This window comes from Phyllostomus hastatus, unplaced genomic scaffold (genome assembly GCF_019186645.2).
Source record: "Phyllostomus hastatus isolate PE091 unplaced genomic scaffold, TTU_PhHast_1.1 phas_scaffold_1066, whole genome shotgun sequence".
Taxonomy (NCBI): Eukaryota; Metazoa; Chordata; class Mammalia; order Chiroptera; family Phyllostomidae; genus Phyllostomus; species Phyllostomus hastatus.
In genome coordinates, this window is record NW_025334004.1 from 14,301,505 (window position 1) to 14,318,827 (window position 17,323).

General features: G+C 40.8%; 1 protein-coding gene across 2 annotated transcripts in view; it reads right to left on the reverse strand.

The window, feature by feature from the left end:
• The window catches only part of ARMH3 (armadillo like helical domain containing 3), a 185,317-nt gene that overhangs the window by 147,350 nt on the left and 20,644 nt on the right, over window positions 1–17,323 (reverse strand). For both annotated transcript variants that reach the window (XM_045854392.1, XM_045854393.1), the window contains exons 6-14: window positions 13,533–13,625; window positions 12,672–12,746; window positions 12,468–12,554; window positions 8,294–8,350; window positions 6,847–6,890; window positions 5,725–5,785; window positions 3,731–3,777; window positions 2,902–2,977; window positions 1,275–1,368 (exon numbers count right to left, since the gene is read on the reverse strand). In XM_045854392.1, coding sequence (XP_045710348.1) covers window positions 1,275–1,368; window positions 2,902–2,977; window positions 3,731–3,777; window positions 5,725–5,785; window positions 6,847–6,890; window positions 8,294–8,350; window positions 12,468–12,554; window positions 12,672–12,746; window positions 13,533–13,625 — 634 coding nt within the window. The remainder of the gene's footprint in view (window positions 1–1,274; window positions 1,369–2,901; window positions 2,978–3,730; window positions 3,778–5,724; window positions 5,786–6,846; window positions 6,891–8,293; window positions 8,351–12,467; window positions 12,555–12,671; window positions 12,747–13,532; window positions 13,626–17,323) is intronic.

The following is a 17,323-nucleotide window of genomic DNA, read 5'->3' on the forward strand; positions in this document are numbered from 1 at the left end:
ATATCCATGGTAACCAGGCAGGCTTCGTCCTTAAAGAGAAAGAACAGTACTTCCATTGGATTAACTCAGTGACCTGAATAAGCTCAGACAAGTAGGCAATCCTCACTACTGGTTTCTTCTCATTAAAATATTTTGGAATTTGGCTTTCAATTTTAAACAGATCCAATTTGCTACCATAGACTTCAATATCAATGGCAGCTCCCTGTCATGCTTCTGTACCAATACTGCTGTGCTACCTTGCAATGCTACTGCCAAAAGTCCAATATGAAAGTTTAAAGAAGAGAAAACAGATCATGGAAGGTCATTTCACATACGGACAGTAGGGAGGCACAAAAAAAGAATCAGAGTTAAATTTCCTGTATTCTTTATCCAAAATGAGGTCAGCATTTAAGGCAAAACATCAAGTATTAACAAAGATTATTTTCTGGTTAAGAAAACACACTCAGTCTACAGTAGAACCAACTCAGACAACACAAAGTTTATGGGCAAAATTCATCATTTCTTTTCTGTTATCTTTTTCTTAAGCTATAGTCATAAGATTCATAAAGCAGAAATTTTTTTTTTGTTATTTTTCAGGGGATGAAGTCTTAAATACCCACCAAACTCCCAATTATAATATACTCAAAACTTGCCATTTTCTAAGTGGGAGTGGCTAGCAGACACATAACAGTGAGCAAATATCAGGTTCACTCTCTCATTTATTTATTCAACAAATATTTACTAAGCAATGACCATGCCAGGTGCTCTGCTGGGCAGACAGTGGTAAAAAAAACTAGAAATGATTCCCTGCCCTGATTCACGTCTTGGTTCTTGGTTGTAACTCTCACTAACCTTAGGCAAACCACTGAATTCTTTCACCTCAAGTCCCTCATCTGTCCAACGGTAACATGAGATAACATTGCTATTTTACACTGAAGTCAGGTCAGTGAGATATTCATAAAACATCTCCCCTGAGCCTCACAACTACCCTGAGAGTTTGGCAGGACAGGCGGGCATTGCTGGCCTCGGAGATCCCTTCAAGATCTGGTACTTCACGATTTGAGCATTCCGAGAGAAGGACACACTGGGGTTATGTTGCTTCTTACACAGAAGCAAGTACTTAACTACCTTTTCCAAAGTTTCCTTTGGAGCTTAAGGAGGCCTGAAGGATGGTATTTTTCAGACAGTTTCTTAAGTGAAAGAATCAACAACTGTGTTCTTTGTTAAACACAGCTGTGCTCACCCTGAAAGATCCAAGACCATGTTAGCCAAGAAAACAAAGTTCGTGGGCTTACCATCAGAGGAGGGGGGTGTGGTACCAAGCGGTGTGACTGGGGTTGTTGGGGCAGGGCTGACAGGAGTTGTCACCAAACCCATCTCTGGATGACTCTGAAAAAGAACACAGATGGGTGAGAAAAGAGGAAATCCAGTTCCGAGTATCTCCTGGTTAATGTCCTTTCTGACATCCCTGGCCTCCGATACAGAAAGCTCACTGAGGAAGGACTGCTTCTGCGTTTAGTTCCCATGACTACCTGATTATTGGTGATGCTTGCTAACCACTAGTAAGAAGCTCTGTGGGCTAGTTCTTTCTAAGCAACTAAGTTCTGATTATATAAGTTTTTTTGCAAAACTGTAAGAATAAAAAACTGGACTAAACAAATACACAGGATTATTCTATGAAAAGGGAGAGGCATTTGCAGTCCTATCTGAACCTGGGAAAGGAACACTCTCATCAGATCAACCTACAATACATCTACAGACTATTCTGCTGACTACATAGTTGAACATAAATGCAGGTAAGTCAAGGGGACAGGGGGCACTATAAAAACAGCTACAAAAATGACAGCCTTCCTGTTCCACAGCAAACAAGTGTGTGGAACGGGGCGGTAAAGACATGGGTCGACATCCACTGGGGACCAAAACAGATGGCTGCTCTGTCCCTGACTTTCCTTAGCCATACCCGCCACAGCAGCTCCTGGGAATTAAACTGAGTAGGAGCTACTCCCTTCTCCGCCCCAACAGCTTTACCAGGATTTTATCTTCCTTTACAATCAGTGACAGAATTCAGAAAGCAGACAAGTGAGAATAGTAAAACTTGTAAATAAAGCCTCTTATGTTATTATGTGCCTCCGAGGCAGACCCCACACCAGCACACGGATTTTTAAGCATGACTTTTTGTTTGTTTGTTAAACTCAGTCAGTGGATCCCATACACATTAGCCCTTTAAATAAAGAAACATAAGCAAACTTCCCTTTAAAAGAAACCTACATACATATTTTAAGCAGCCTGGCTTTAAAATGAAAACCCTTTATCAATTTTTTAAGGCAGCTTTCATGGACAGCACTTGAGTTGTCAGCCTACTTTAGTCCCACCTGTTCCAACTGCTGAGGCTTTCCCTGAGGCAAATGACCCAGCACCCAGTATTGGATGACTCTGTGCTTTTATTTGCAGACCATTTTCTTCTGTTAACAGCCAACCCTAAGCTAGGCAGGCTATTTTCTACTTTTCTTCTCTGGAAATTTGTGAGAAACTAAGATAAGTAACTTGGCCTATTTTATCTCCAGTCATAATTCCAGTGGTTTAGAAAACAGAAAGCCTGATGTAAAAATCCATCTGGACAGATAATACCAAGGGATTGCCAGGGAGCCAAATGAAGCAATCTCAACTCATCTGGGTTAACATCAACATCTGGATAAACTGGTCAAAACCATTAACTCTGCATGTTATCTGACCTACTCGGCACCGGATGGAAACAGACATATTTGAGGATGGCTTGAAGCAAAGGCAACTGATGCAACTCTCTGTTACCCCTACTTACCAAGGCAAAGCAGGGCTCAAACAGGCAAATCCAGAGGCTTTTCAATGGCATGATTTGTATGAAATTCAGGAAGAAAAAGAATTGGAGCTTTTAATATAACCAACCTGAGCTAACACTGTGATGAAGTTGCGATTTAAATGAACAGCTTCATAAAGTGCCAAAAGGATAGCCTCATTGGTTCTAAAGAAAAAGAAAACAAATTGAAGAGGCTGTTACAGTGAAGGAGTTAGAACAATATAACCATCAAGATAAGATTTCATCCCAGCTCCTCATTATCAATTCTTTTGAGTTTCTAATGCTTCCTTTCTTTCCTTTCTTGGCATATGTAAAGTGTATACAGGCAAAGAGGAAAGAGTAAAGGGCCATACCTTTAATTCTTTAGTTCTTGCTCTGGCTGGTGTGGCTCAGTGGATTGTGCACCAGCTTGAGAACCAAAAGGTTGCTGGTTCGATTCCCAGTCAGGGCACATGCCTGGGTTGTAGGCCAGGTCCCCAGTAGGGGGCTTACAAGAAGCAACCACACATTGGTATTTTTCTCCCCCTCTTATTCCCTCCTTTCTCCTCTCTCTAAAAATAAATAAATGAAATCTTAAAAAAAAATTCTTTAGTTCTTATCTAGTTCACTATTTTCATTCTCACTTTTTCTCCCCAATCCAGTTAAGTCCTTAACTGACTCAGATACCTGGCCCTCTTTCTTTTCATTCCAGAGACAGCTGGGTACAGTTTCTCAGCTTCCTGAGACTCAATACATGGAAGCAAAGTAGAAGTTTCTAAGGGTCCATTAGTGTTGAAAACTCAAGAAACAGTTGATATATTACAAAAAAAAGTTTTAATCTATAAAAGATTAATGAGAGGTAACGTTTCACACTCTCATATCCAGTTGACAACCTCACACTAAAGTTCAAGTCACTGCACAAGAATGTCAGTCACTTACTGTACTGATATTTTCTCATGAGCATCTGCTATGAACATGCTGCCCACCTGTGGAAGAAAAGGGGAATTGCACACTTACCGCAGGAAAATATAAAAGGCTTAAGAAGTCTTAAATTTAAAAAAAAAAAAAGTCTTTAATCAGTGAAAAAACAAGCTACTTGTGGCCCAAGGGAAATTAGAACTCTGGCCCCCAGTTATTCACACAGCCAAATCAGCCCATTTTGAAGATCTTAAAAGAATAAGTAATAAATGAAATACTGATAACCCCACTAATTGTCTTCCCTTAAAGAGACTTAAAAACAATCCTAGTACCTTTTTTTGTCCAGCTCTCATTTCAATGGGTACGTTTAGTGAACCACTGACAGCAAGTAAAGCTGACCTAGACATTCTCATCGCTCCGCATCTTTCTTGGAAGTTGCTTTGTTAAAGTCAAAAACTAATTCATGAAGAATATCACAGAAAGTAGGCTGACTTCATCCAACATAGAGACATTCTGGGGAGGAATACTTGAGTTTCAGACCAGAACTATGTGAGATCTACCATCCATCTTTCAGATCACAAAATCTTTAGTCTGTGTCCTGAGCAGGGCAGCCAAATAGTAAATGGAGTAGGCTGCCTCCAGTATGTGTGATACCAGAGGCAGTAAGAAAGATGCCCATCCCTCTACAAATGCCTTTCCGTGTGTTTACTGATGTCCAAAACTATGCAGCTGGAGCTTCCTTAGGCAAAGATCCCTGAGAGCAATATAATTATATCTAAATCATTTAACCAAACACCAATACAGTGCTCATACTGCTCTGACCTCTGAGAGACTTAATTATTGATGCTTCAGAGTTAAAGAGTTTATCAAGTCCTTCCTGGGAGTAAGCTCTAAGAAGGAAAGGGGAAAGGGCATAGTCATTGGGGGAGGGAGGGAAGGGTTACCTTTTAAGGGTAGAGGGATGACTGTTTCTTGCAATGAACTCAAAATGTCTTGCCCTAGGGCTGATTATTTAAATACTAAGACCCAAGAAGACTTTGTGAATCTCTCTAGATTCTAAGACCTGCTAGATTAGTCTTAAAAATTAGTCGCAGATTATCTGACCCAAAACGCCTGTGATGGCCAAGCTGAGAAACTGTGCTCAGCAGCCTTGCAAAGTGGACCAATAAGTTTTGTAGACCATGGGCCTCTCAGTCCATTAAGCCTTTAGACAAGTGGCTCAGGTCCACTGCACCGATCCGTCAGCTCCAGGACTGGCCATGAGGAAATAAGTGGCCACAGCAGGGTTAGAATCAGATCTAAACCCTCCTATTGTTTATACCATAGGGCTGGTACTCAAACAAAGCCAACTCTACAGAAAGCAGAAATCTGGCTTAATATGTACTTTTACTGTACCCTTTTAAAACTAAATTAGCGTATTTTGCTGTGTATAATGCACTCCTGTGTATAATGCACTCCCGTGTATAATGTGTGCCCACATTTTTAACTGGAACTTTCAGGGGGAAAAAATCTTCTGTTTTAATTTTTTACTTTAATTTTTAATTTATTTATATTTAGAAACAAAACTGATTATCATGTTCCAGGGTATAACTTTGTGTATGGATATCGTTATTGCTTTCTAGAGTTACACTTTTAATGCATGAGCATAAATAAAAGAATTAAAAACATTTGTATAGATATGGAATCAGTACTACTCATGTATAATGTGCATCCTCACTTTTCCCTCAAAAATTTGGGCAAAAAAATGCACAATACACACAGCAAAATATGATAATTAATTTGAGAAAAAAAATCTGTCCCAGGGAAATCAAAGCTCTCCTTTCCCCCATGTCATTTTGGTTTGGAAATCATTAAAGGACATACGGCTCTCAAAATAATCTGCTCTGAGTAGCCCTCTCTCTCTCCCCTCATCATGCCATCATCTCAAACATCTTAACTCCTATGTCCAGATTTGTCTACCTCTATAGACCTCTTATGTTTCTGAGCAGGAGAAAAAAAAAACAAGTAGGACTTACCATATTTGTTAAAGCAGAGAAAAAACCGCTCTGGTGTTCTTCTTCCTTGTCTTTATACTGCCTAAACAAAAATAACTCGATTCAACTTTACTATTATTTATGAAGTGCGTCTCTGTCCTTAGCATTCTCCGTAATCAGGGCAGGGCACTTGTGGAATTCACTCCAGAAAACAAAAGCACTGTGACAATACAGTCACTGCAGTTTCCCTTGCAAGCTAAGAGGCACCACATCTGCTCTTGAGGTAGGATGTACCAAAACGCCTGGCTACTTTGGGAGAGGCTTAGAAAGCAAGCTGCAAAAGTGTGAAACTGCTCTAACATATGGCTGATCCAGCTATTTTTCAAACAAACTATTACTTGAAAAGTGTGGCAGTGAAATTACTTCAAGGCTGTAACAGCGAAAACCTTGTTTGTTTTTGAAGGAAGAGGATGGAAGAAATCTGTGAGCTAAACTATTTGTGGAGATGGGACAGATTTGAAATTCCAACACCCAATTGTGTGTGAGGAAAGTATAGAGAGAAGCAAGAAAGATCCTGCCTGGCCCTTGCCAGGATTAGCGGAACTCCTGGTTTCCATCCACTGAACTCAGATCCTTCCCCATCCGCAGCAGGAGGAAAAGCACACATCAGGAGAGAGAGCCCTCAGAAGAGACAGGGGCTCCAGGGAACCACCATTGATTCCTAATGAAAAAGAGGCATCTGGCAAACTAAATGTAATTCAATATTTTCTCCCTTTACTTATTTTTTAAGTGTAGTACTTTGTAAGCTTTTTTGCATAGAAAATGGTAATTTCTGTGATATATTGGGTCAAATGGAAGAGCCTACAAGTGGCTAAAATACTAGTTAAAATGCTTTGTGATAAAATGCTAAAGGTTGCAAAGAATATACCTAACTGTTTAGAGAAAAAATGGAACTAACCTGGTGGCTTCTCCCCAGTGTTAGAAACAACCTCCACTAAAGCCATCCAGCCAAGCTGGAGCAAATAACATCTGCCAGCATCTGTGCCTCTGAATGCCCTTCTAGGATAGGTAAGGGAAGGTCACCCAAGAACTCTAACAAACCTGTTTCCTACTCAACCAACTCAAATGAAAATTAGACCCTTCTCTTCCGAAAGGTGGACTTACCTGTTGTACTCAGATAACGCCTGAGCAATCACAAGCCCCATTCCCTAGAAAGGAAAAAGACAGCAGGGGTGAAATAAGGGCCTGGGGCGGCGCTATAATTAGACCAAGGAAAACACTGATCACATCCCCACGGTCTAAGCCCACAGAGTTCTACCTGAATGTTGGCAATGAGGACAGAAATTCTGAGAGGCATTGCAAGTATCAAAAGGAATTTCTCTGATCTTAATTTTCAGACTGTAAGATGTACTTTCTCTTACCACCCCCCCAAATTTGGGGGGGGTTGTGTCTTATAGTCTGAATGAAGCTTACCTGGCTCGCTGTGGGAAGGGGGGGAGCGGCAGTGGAGTGGGGTCACAGGTTATTAAATATTTTACCACATTTTTTGCTTCAAAAATTTTTTTCCTGTTTTCCTCCTCTAAAACCTAGGTGCGTCTTACAGTCCTAAAAATATGGTAATTCTCTTACTATTACTTAACAGAGTAACAGGGTGAAACAGACCAGCTCAGATCACTGACACTTTCACTGGGATCATTTTCACCTCATCAGAGAAGACTGAATTAGAAGCTTCAAACAAACAAACAAACAAACAAAATCTCTCATATGGTATATGTCTCTCAAACCCCCACAATAAAAGTGACAATGAGTCCCCATGCTAAATGAAGTTACATACCAACAAGTCACTCTCTTCCGGGCCACAGGAAAACAGGAGTGTAATGAGCAGAAGCATCCAATAATGTTAAAGTGACTTATCAACTTTCCCTCTAGAATCAGCTAAGTGCAACGCAAAGATCAATTAAGCCCACACGATGAATCGTGTGCACTTCTACTCATAAGGGAAATTAGGAGCATGAAGAGGGCAAGATGGAAAGAGGGTAATGCCAGATACCTGGTCATCTTCCTCCTCCCCATAACCCTAGATCAGATATTACTTCCCAAACTTTCAAGGACGTATTGTAGTGTGTTTCAGCTTTACCAAGTCAGGCTGTAAATACCATCTGGCTAGTTCTACAAGAAGGAATCTCTCATCATTTAGTCACCTAAGCCTTCTTTTTTTTTTAATTTCAGCTTTACTGAGGTATAATTGACATATAAAATTGTAAGCTATTTAAAGTGTACCACATGTTGATTTGATGTACCATCGAAGCCTTTTTACTCTTGGAAATGTAATGTACTGAATCTGTAGTAGAATAAACCTCAGCACACTATAACATGAAATATAAACAACCATTTCTTCATGATTAGCAAGCAAATGTCCCCTCAAACCTTCCTTCCATGATAAGAAAATAGAATTCCATAAGATAGTTGCACCAATGCTCTAAAAAGATGCACCAATAACCTCTTTATAGCCAGATGAAATTAACACGATAGCTCTGTGCTCTCTAAATAGCCACTCCAAGTCCACTGAATGCAAGTAATTAAAAAAATACACAAATATCTGGATACTCACATTGAGCGTGGCCTCATCATCCACAATAGACAGCTTCACAATATAAGGATTCACAGACTGTTAAAGAGGAGAGGAGACTCAAGGTGAGTGTGACTTACTTAAGAGCCCATGAACTATCTACAAAGTGTTAACAAAAAGGCCTGTAACAGGCCCTCTCTCTACAGTGATGCACCTACTACCCAGGCCCAACCCATCTTGCCAGCTGACTTCCCTCATTTCCAGGACACCTCTCAGTGTGCACGGACATTTACCATGCACACATATGTGCACACACTCATTCTGTTCTACCTCCATTTTCCTCTAGGCTGAGGCAGCTCAGGCCTATGTCTGCCACTTCTCCCATCTTTCCCTCTTATTTGTTTCTAAAAAGCAAGTGAACACTCCACAAAACTCACTTTGTCCTATCCTGCCAATAATTTACTGAGTCCATAGGGACGATGGTCTTTCGGGAGACATAAAAGCTTCTCTGCCATAAGGTACAAATTTGTAAGTTGCTAACTTACATTCTCATCCCAAAGGCTCCCTAACCATTCCACAAACGATATGCAAAGACTGATTCACCCACCCATAAAACAAAGCCACCTGGGGGGTGGAAAGTGGCAGCTGCTTAACAGCCAGAGAGGCCATTTACGGATCTGATACTCAAATAACACTGCAGGGAAACTGAAAAAAAAAAAAAAAAAGAATGTAATTACCCAAACTACAATCTGGTCAGGACACTGGGATTTAATGGTCGTCCCATCACGTATAGTACTGGAAGATTTCCTGAGTTTTTCCAGACCCAATCTTGGCTGGGCAGCATATGGAAATCAACATATATTTAAACTCATTAAGTGGTTGGGCCATCTCCTACTGGTGAGATGAGAACCAATGACCTGCTCACCTTAAAAACATCCCACCCATGGGATGTGAGGAAAGACCTCATGGAGATCAGGCACCAATTCTAACCCAAGGCAAGCAAGGCACAATAGTTCTCAGATTGGCAGTTTTTACAGCAACCAAGAAAACTCATTATAGAGAAACTTGGAAACCCAACTAAAAGGCTAACCCCCCACATAGAACGTATTTAATCAAGTTTCTGAGGGCATCTTTTGAATGTCAACTGGGAATGGAGAAAGAGACAGCCTTGTTTTTTTAACAGCTCAAGTGCTTATAAGGTTTTCTATGACACGACTCAAGGAGTAAAACCCACTCAATTTGTTACCTGCTCTAACAAAAGAAAGTTCCCAACACTTCTTCCCATAACCAACCGTCAAATCCTTCTGGCATTACAGACTTCAGATAAGATCCAGTGCAAGTGGATGCTTGGAAAAGAAAATCAGCAATAGGCTGGCCTGGAGATGCCACCGTGATGAGAACAACACTAGAAGGAAAAGGCGACTGTTTCTCGGCATAATTTCTGAAAGTCCTAGCCACTCACCTTTCCAAAAGTATACTGTTTTAGGTAATAGTAAGGATCACCTGATTACCAAGAACAGTCTGTGATTTAGGAACAGTTGGGGGAAAGGCAAAGTGGCTAAAAGCAAGGGTTTGCATTCTAGCTCCTCTAGTTATTCATTGTGACATGTTAGGCATACTAATTAACCTAAGCTCAATTTCCTCATCTGTAAAATGGGGGATATTTTCTTCTCTGGCGTTGCTTGGAGACTTAAATGAAGACATTTAAAATCCTTAGCACAGTATCTGGCATATGGTGAAGGCTCAATGGTGGGTAACTATATTCTTTTCTCCTTTGACATTTTTATCACATTCAAAGGAAGCTCTTTGGGGAGGAAAAAAAGAGAAAGAAAGAAAAAAAATGGAACAACTTGCAACTGGACATAATAAACAATTTTGTAATTTCTGGCAAACGTCATGTTCAAACGGGCAGCAGTTGGGGAATGAGTCACTTCATCTCAGGAGACAGGGCCAACGTAGCAGGCCAGGATATTAACACTGTGAAAATTGCTATTCTCCACACACCAATTCTCCTTAGCACTATATACGCGTTGTGCTGGTCACGTTAGTAAACTGGAGGCAATCTACTTTCAGCCACAAAACAGAATTACAAACTCAGTGAGCTGTCATGGGGTCACTCTAATAGGGTACTGCCTTTATTTGATCTAAGTCATTCCAAACTTACCATTTTTCATTGTACTTCCTTAGGCTTTTTTTTTTTTTTTGCCTCCTCTATCTCTGTCGATAAAATGTCTAAAACTGAATGTATTATTTGAGGAAAGCAAGAATTATTTTTTACATTTACTCCATGGCATGTTTTCCATCACTTCCAGTCCTTAAGTCCAACACCTTATTTGCCTTCCCTGTGCTCAGCTGGGCACCCGGCCTCTGGTGCCCTCTGCACCTTTCTAGGAAGGTTACGACCTGCTGTGTTGGTCATGAGACTGATTGTGGTGTGGCTGTAATGCTGTTCTCCACAGCACACACCCTCTCACACTAGTTTGCATAAAATTTCACCAGCTTTTGGTTTTGCTACATTCATCTGGATTTCCTCATGTTCCTGTCAAAAAAACCTTCCTCCTCCATGGTCACCAGGCTTCCTTAATGGTTTCTGGTGAGTGACTTATATCAAGAGCTGCGAAGCCCAGATAAATCACACCCACCAGCTCGACCTCACCTAGTACATGAATTCTTCTGGGGCTTCTGACAGACTACAGATGCATACCTCACTCCAGAAATATGGTTTTCTCCAGTTCCTTTGCCATGTCCAATTTTTCAGGCTGACATTTCAGAGAGCCCTGCTGGGCTATGCCAGGTTTCAGTTCACATTCAGAGAAGCCAAACCACTGCCTCAAAGTGGCCTGCATCCAGCAGGTCGTCCTGAAGATATTCACTGCAGATGGTGGTGTTTTCCTACCACATACAACTCAACTCTCTTTAACCCTCTTCAGCATTTTCCCTCAGCTATTTTTCTTGCTGTTGTAATAAGGCCCCAGAGGCTACTACACGTGTCAGAGATCAAAATGGCTACCATGCCAACCCCTCCAGATCACCAGTAAAACAGGTGAGGGTGATAAATTACATATTTATCAGTCGCTGTAAACACCATCCATCAGTTCCTCCTAGACAATGAGAGCCATCAGCGCCTGGCACTTATAACACATTAACGCTGCTTTGTATGTTCTAGTTCCTCTTTAAGTAATTCTTTCTTATGGCCTCCTCTTCTTCCATATCGCTCTGTATAAGAATACGCTCCAGATTTTGTTACTCATCACTTCTGACCTAGTTAGGAAGCATATCTAACATCACTAAGTAAAGATCCAGAAGTTCCGAAATGACAATCATCCCTCCAGCTAGCCCGCTTCTCACAGCACTGCTACTTATTAGGTGAAGAAAGTCAGGCAGCCTTGCAGCAGCTCCTGACTTCTGGGTTTAGTAAAGCCCCACTGGCTCCTGATTACTCTGAAGCTATCTCCAGTGAGGCCCCTGGTCTTCCTGCAGTGGCGCCCTTCCCTTTCTCTGTGTTCTGCCTTTTGAGAGAAATCAAGTAAACAAACTAATCCAAGTAGAAATCTCCCTGAGTTCTGCTCTTCCTCTCAAACACCTATACATCTGTCCCCAATTAATTCAAGGGCAAAAAGAACTCCAGAATTAACATGAACAGGACCCTGCCTTCAATTGCCATTAAAATCAGGAAGAGTTCCCAGAGCAACAGTGACATTTATGTAAGTGGATTGCATTAAGGAAATCCAACATATAAAAGTCAATCTTTCAAAACATATGCATTAGGTCAGTGGTTCCCAATCATGGCAAATCATCACATTCAACAGAAGATCTTTAAACACACACACATACACACACACACACATACACACACACACAAATCCCCAGGTCCCACCCCAAGAGATTCTGATTCAGGGTGTTGAGAGTAAAGCCCAGAAATTTATTCTTTTTAAGAAGTCCATAGGTGATTCAAATAATAAGCTGGGTCTAGGAACCACCATATTAAAGGATATTTACTCACTTTATTAGAGGTTGTACTATAGTATCCCTTTAAACAGCTATATCATCTGCCCTATGCATTCAACATAGGATTTTTAGAATTTAGTTTACCAAAATAAACCCACATACCATTTACCAAAAGCATGTCTTCTACATTAAGCAAAGGCCTCTAGAAGTAGCCACATGTAGGAAGATTATAGAAAAATAACAACTATCAACTGAGGGGCCCACATACCTCGTATTTTCTGTAGTTCACCAGCAACGCCAAGAGGACTACAGCATCATACCCATGCTCCCTACGGCTTGGGGGGTGGGAGAGTATCTGTAATAAGAACCAGAAATGTGTGAGAGGGCTAACTCCTAGTTCCTAGGGATGCAGAGAAGATTTAAGGAGGTGGTTTACCCAAAAGAGAAAGAGGTAACAAGGGAAATGACCAACCTGTAAAATTGCTTCGAATATGCTGTTGATCATTACATACTCCAGGATAGTGTTCTGGCTGATGTTATCTGTCACCTGAATGCAATAAAAGGCTTTTTAAAGTCTACACTGAGATACTCTGACATCACATGTATCTCTCCTCCCCTGGAATCTAAGAGAAACAAAAATGTTAAAACACTGCTAGATACTTACTAGACCTTTCATAATCTCCCCAAAGCCACCAGAGCTAAAGAGATGCTAGACTAAAACAGACCCTAGACAGGTAGGAAATTAGCAAATTAAAACAAACTCCCTAAATTTTTAACATCTCACAATTTCTCTCAGACCCTCACACAAACATTTGCTTAACAGTTTCTTGGGTTTCAAACCTCAAATGCACAGGAAGAAGTTTATGATCCAGAAGTCTTCAAGGGGTGACAGGGGAAGGGAACCACCTCAAGTAGATGAACAACACTTTGCCCCCCTCTCCCCTAATAGGTACAGGCCAACTTCGTGCTATAAAATCTCAGTCGGAACAAATAAAAACATTCAGAATCACAAAGACTGTTTCCAAATGAGACCTGATGAGAAGGGAACTCTGATAATCCAGAAGAATAGTTCTCCAGGAGTGGTACCTCTAAAGAAACAAACAGCACATACCCTGCATATTAAAAAGCCCGCAGTTGCTCCAGAGAGCAACTTCTAGGAAACGAAAGCCCATGCAACAAACTTCCTCCTACACGTTTAAACACAACAGAGTGATGTAATGCCCCAGTAGCTAATTAATTGTTCTCTTTTCCTTTCTAGCTTTGGGTTCAAATATTCAAATAAGCTGGCCCCTGCTGTCAATACCCCTGACAAATACACAGATGAGTTACTTACAGTCACTAAACAAAGGAGAAGTTTCAGACATAAACTCTTCAGACTTTCAGAACCTTCTGCACAGAGCAATGAATCCAAACTCTCCATCAAGTTCTAAGAAAGAAAACAGTTAAAAATGAAACCATATCAAATACCTGCACTGCGTCTTTGCCCAGGTCTGGGTTACGATGCGCAGTGTGATGTGAGTGACACACAACAAAGCAAGCATAGCATTCCCTGAGGCTCAGGCCTTAGAAAATTAGACAAAGAAAAAAAAGACTTCTCAGTCAAGCTAGTTTGGGGGAAATGCTTTGGAACAACAGCATAAAACAACAGAATTCACTATTCCACCAAATGAGTGTTTGTAGCCTGTCATCCTCATCTAAACCTTTAGATGAGAATGACATTTTTAACAAGTCAATAATAATGGTTAAATTAAATAATAAGTATATAAACTAAAAACAATAAACAAGCTAATAAACTTCAATTTAAAATTTTTAAAATAAATAATTAAATTCAAGTTTAGTAATAACAGTTCAATAACTAGACACGTTTTCTTTTAGATAAAGAAAACACCACTGGAGGCAGGCACGCTGAACAAACAACAAGACACTGTCACTACTGGCTCTCGCCCACCACGTGCACTGTGCGACGAAGCTGCTCGTGTCCATCCCGGTCAGTTCTACTAGACAACGTGGCTGGACTTCACCACTTGTACTAACAATGAGCTGTGAGACCCAATGTAATCAAAAGGTAAAACCCCTAGATATTACAATAGAAGAAGAAATATTTTACATCAAATGAAGGAGGAAAATGGAGAGCAGGGATTTAGCAGGCGGAAAGGTCAAGTGAAGGTTCAAAATAAGCTACTTGAGTTCAATTCAACAAATAGGGGGTGAGGGTCTACTATATGCTACATATTGTGCTTTCAAAAATACAAGAAAAAATAAGACAACAACTCTTGCTCATAAGGTGTTTTTAGTATAATGGGAGAGAAAAATAAGACAATAGTTTTGATATAATGGTTACTATGACAGAAATATACACAGAGGAAGAGAATTAGCTCAATATCACCTTTCTAGTACACGTAAAGGGTGCACTGTATTTTGAAAAATCAATAGGAGTTAATTAAAACTGGAGAAGAAAAGGAATTCTAGACGGGCTTAGCATGATCAGAGACACATGAAGAATGAAAGAGCTCTGGGTATGAAGTTGGGATACGGGCAGTTTGTTATCGTGGAAGTGTTGTATAATGAGTGAGGCACAGTGGTGAGAGATGAGACTAGAGAAGTAACTGCGGAGCCAGTCATGAAAGTTTCATAAGGCTAACTAGGGAGTTTGGTCTTTATCCTGTTAGCAATAGGAAACTAATGATGGGTTTTAAGCAGGAGAGATTTGAACGTAAGATACAAATTCTCTGGTGTCAGTGTGGATGACAGATTTAAATACGGTAAGCCTGGAGGAATGGAGACAAATGAGGACTAATCCATCAGTTTCCTGAAAACAGTTGCCATGTCTTACTTGCCTCTGTATCCCCAGTGCCTGGCATACAGGAGCCCAAGGTTTGTCAGAAGAATGAATGAGGACATCACTGCAACAGTTCAAGTGAGATATAATGGGGAGAGTGGCAACAGGGGAAGAAAAGGTATGAGAAATACAAGCTGAGGTAAAATTAGCTGAAGTTGGTGATCACCTGGATATGAAAAATGAGGAAGAGGAAAGAGAGTCAAGGATGACTTCCAGGTTTTCGGCACTGGGGACTGAGAAGCCGGGGCGGGGGGGGGGGGGGGGGGGAGCCTATTCTAACCGTATTCTAATAGGGAATGAATGAGGAAGAACAGATGCTGAGAAAACAGTGAGTTCCATTTTGAATGTCAAGCAAGAGATATTTAGGGATGTTTTGAGGGGGTACATTCAGCAAGTATTTACAGAGTACATATACAACTCTGAGACTCATGAGGGGAATGTTAAAGATAGAGACTTTTTAAAAAGATTTTATTTACTTATTTTTAGAGCAAGGGTAAGGGAGGGAGGGAGAAAAAGAAGAGGAGGAAACAATTGACGTGAGAAAAAAACACCAATCGGTTGCATCTCGCACACCCCCAACCGAGGACCTGGCCTGCAACCCAGGCATGTGCCCTGACGGAGAACCAAACTGGTGCTAACCTTTTGCTTTGTGGGACAACACTCAACCAACTGAGCCACGCCAGTCAGGGCCATAAAATACTTTTGTTCTTTTACCACAATCTAGGGAACCATGTCAAAGAGTACTCCTCGGGCCTCGGCCAGCAGGCAAAAACCACTCGTCCTCCTCTCATAACAACCTCTGTGAATGTTCAGATCTGCTTTTCAGCTAAAGACACAGTGACATGGTGGATGTCACAAGAAAGGTCGAACCAGTGACCTTTCGGTTTGCAAGAAGATGCCCAACCCACTGAGCCACACCAGTCAGGGCTAAAGTTAGAGACGTAATCAGCAGCACATCAGTAGTTAGAATGATGAGAATGAATGAGAAATATGGGAATTTTCCACGATATATACATGAAATGTATAGGCTTGAATTTAAAAAATGACTCCAGGTACTAAATCTTTGTGTATTCATAATTATCTGTTCATAACTTTTTAAAATAACCCAATCACTGTAAGTATTCTTTGGTACAAAGATTTTTTATTTTAAAATCTTTTTTTTTAGATCTTATTTATTTATTTTAGACAGAGGGGAAGGGAGAAAGAGAAGGAGAGAAACATGAATGTGTGGTTGTCTCTCACATGCCCCCCACTGGAGACCTGACCTGGCCCACAACCCAGGCATGTGCCCTGACCAGGACTCAAACCCGCAACTCTTGGTTCACAGGCCAGTACTCAATCCACTTAGCCATACCAGCCAGGGCAGATTTTTAATTTAATTTAATTTTTTTAACATTTTACTTATTTTTAGACAGAGGGGAAGGGAAGGACACAGAGTGGGAGAGAAACATCGCACACACACCCAACTGGGGACCCAGCCTACAACCCAAGCATGTGCCATGACTGGGAATTGAACCAGAGACCTTCCAGTTTGCAGGCCATTGCTCAGTTCACTGAACCACACCAGCCAGGGCAGATTTTTATTTTAAATTTAGTGATGGACAGAAGACTAGTTCCTCAAAGTTCATATTATGAACAATATGCATTCAAGATAGTGTCAAACAGTGCAAATGTGCCCTGACTGGCATGCATCAATGGATTTAGTGTCATCTCACGAAGCAAAAGGTCACCAGTTCAATTCCTGGTCAGGGCACATGCCTGGATTATGGGCCAGGTGCCCAGTTGCGGGGCTGGAAGTAATCAGCTGATCGATGCCTCTCCCGCACATTGATGTTTCCCTCCCTCTCTTTCTCCCTCCCTTACTCTGTATCTAAAACATAAATAAATAAAATCTTTAAAATAACAAAAAAAAAAACCCCACTGAAAATATGATGTCTGGTAAGGGAATTATATCCAAACTATACAAAGAATTTCGCAACTCAACAACCAAAAAAAGGAAAATAACTCAATCTAGAAGTAAGCAAAGGGTTTAAATAGCCTTTTCTCAAAACAAAGAAAAATATATACATATGTACACACACACACAAAGACAAAAACCATTGTGGGCAAGGATGTGGAGAAACTGGCACCCTCACACACTGTGGTGAAACTGTAAACGGGAACCACCACGGCTTTGGAAGTGTGGGAGTTCCTCAAAATGTTAAACGTAGGGGTACCACATGACCAGCAATCCTATTCCTACATATATACTGAAGAGAACTGAAAACATATGTCCACACAAAAAC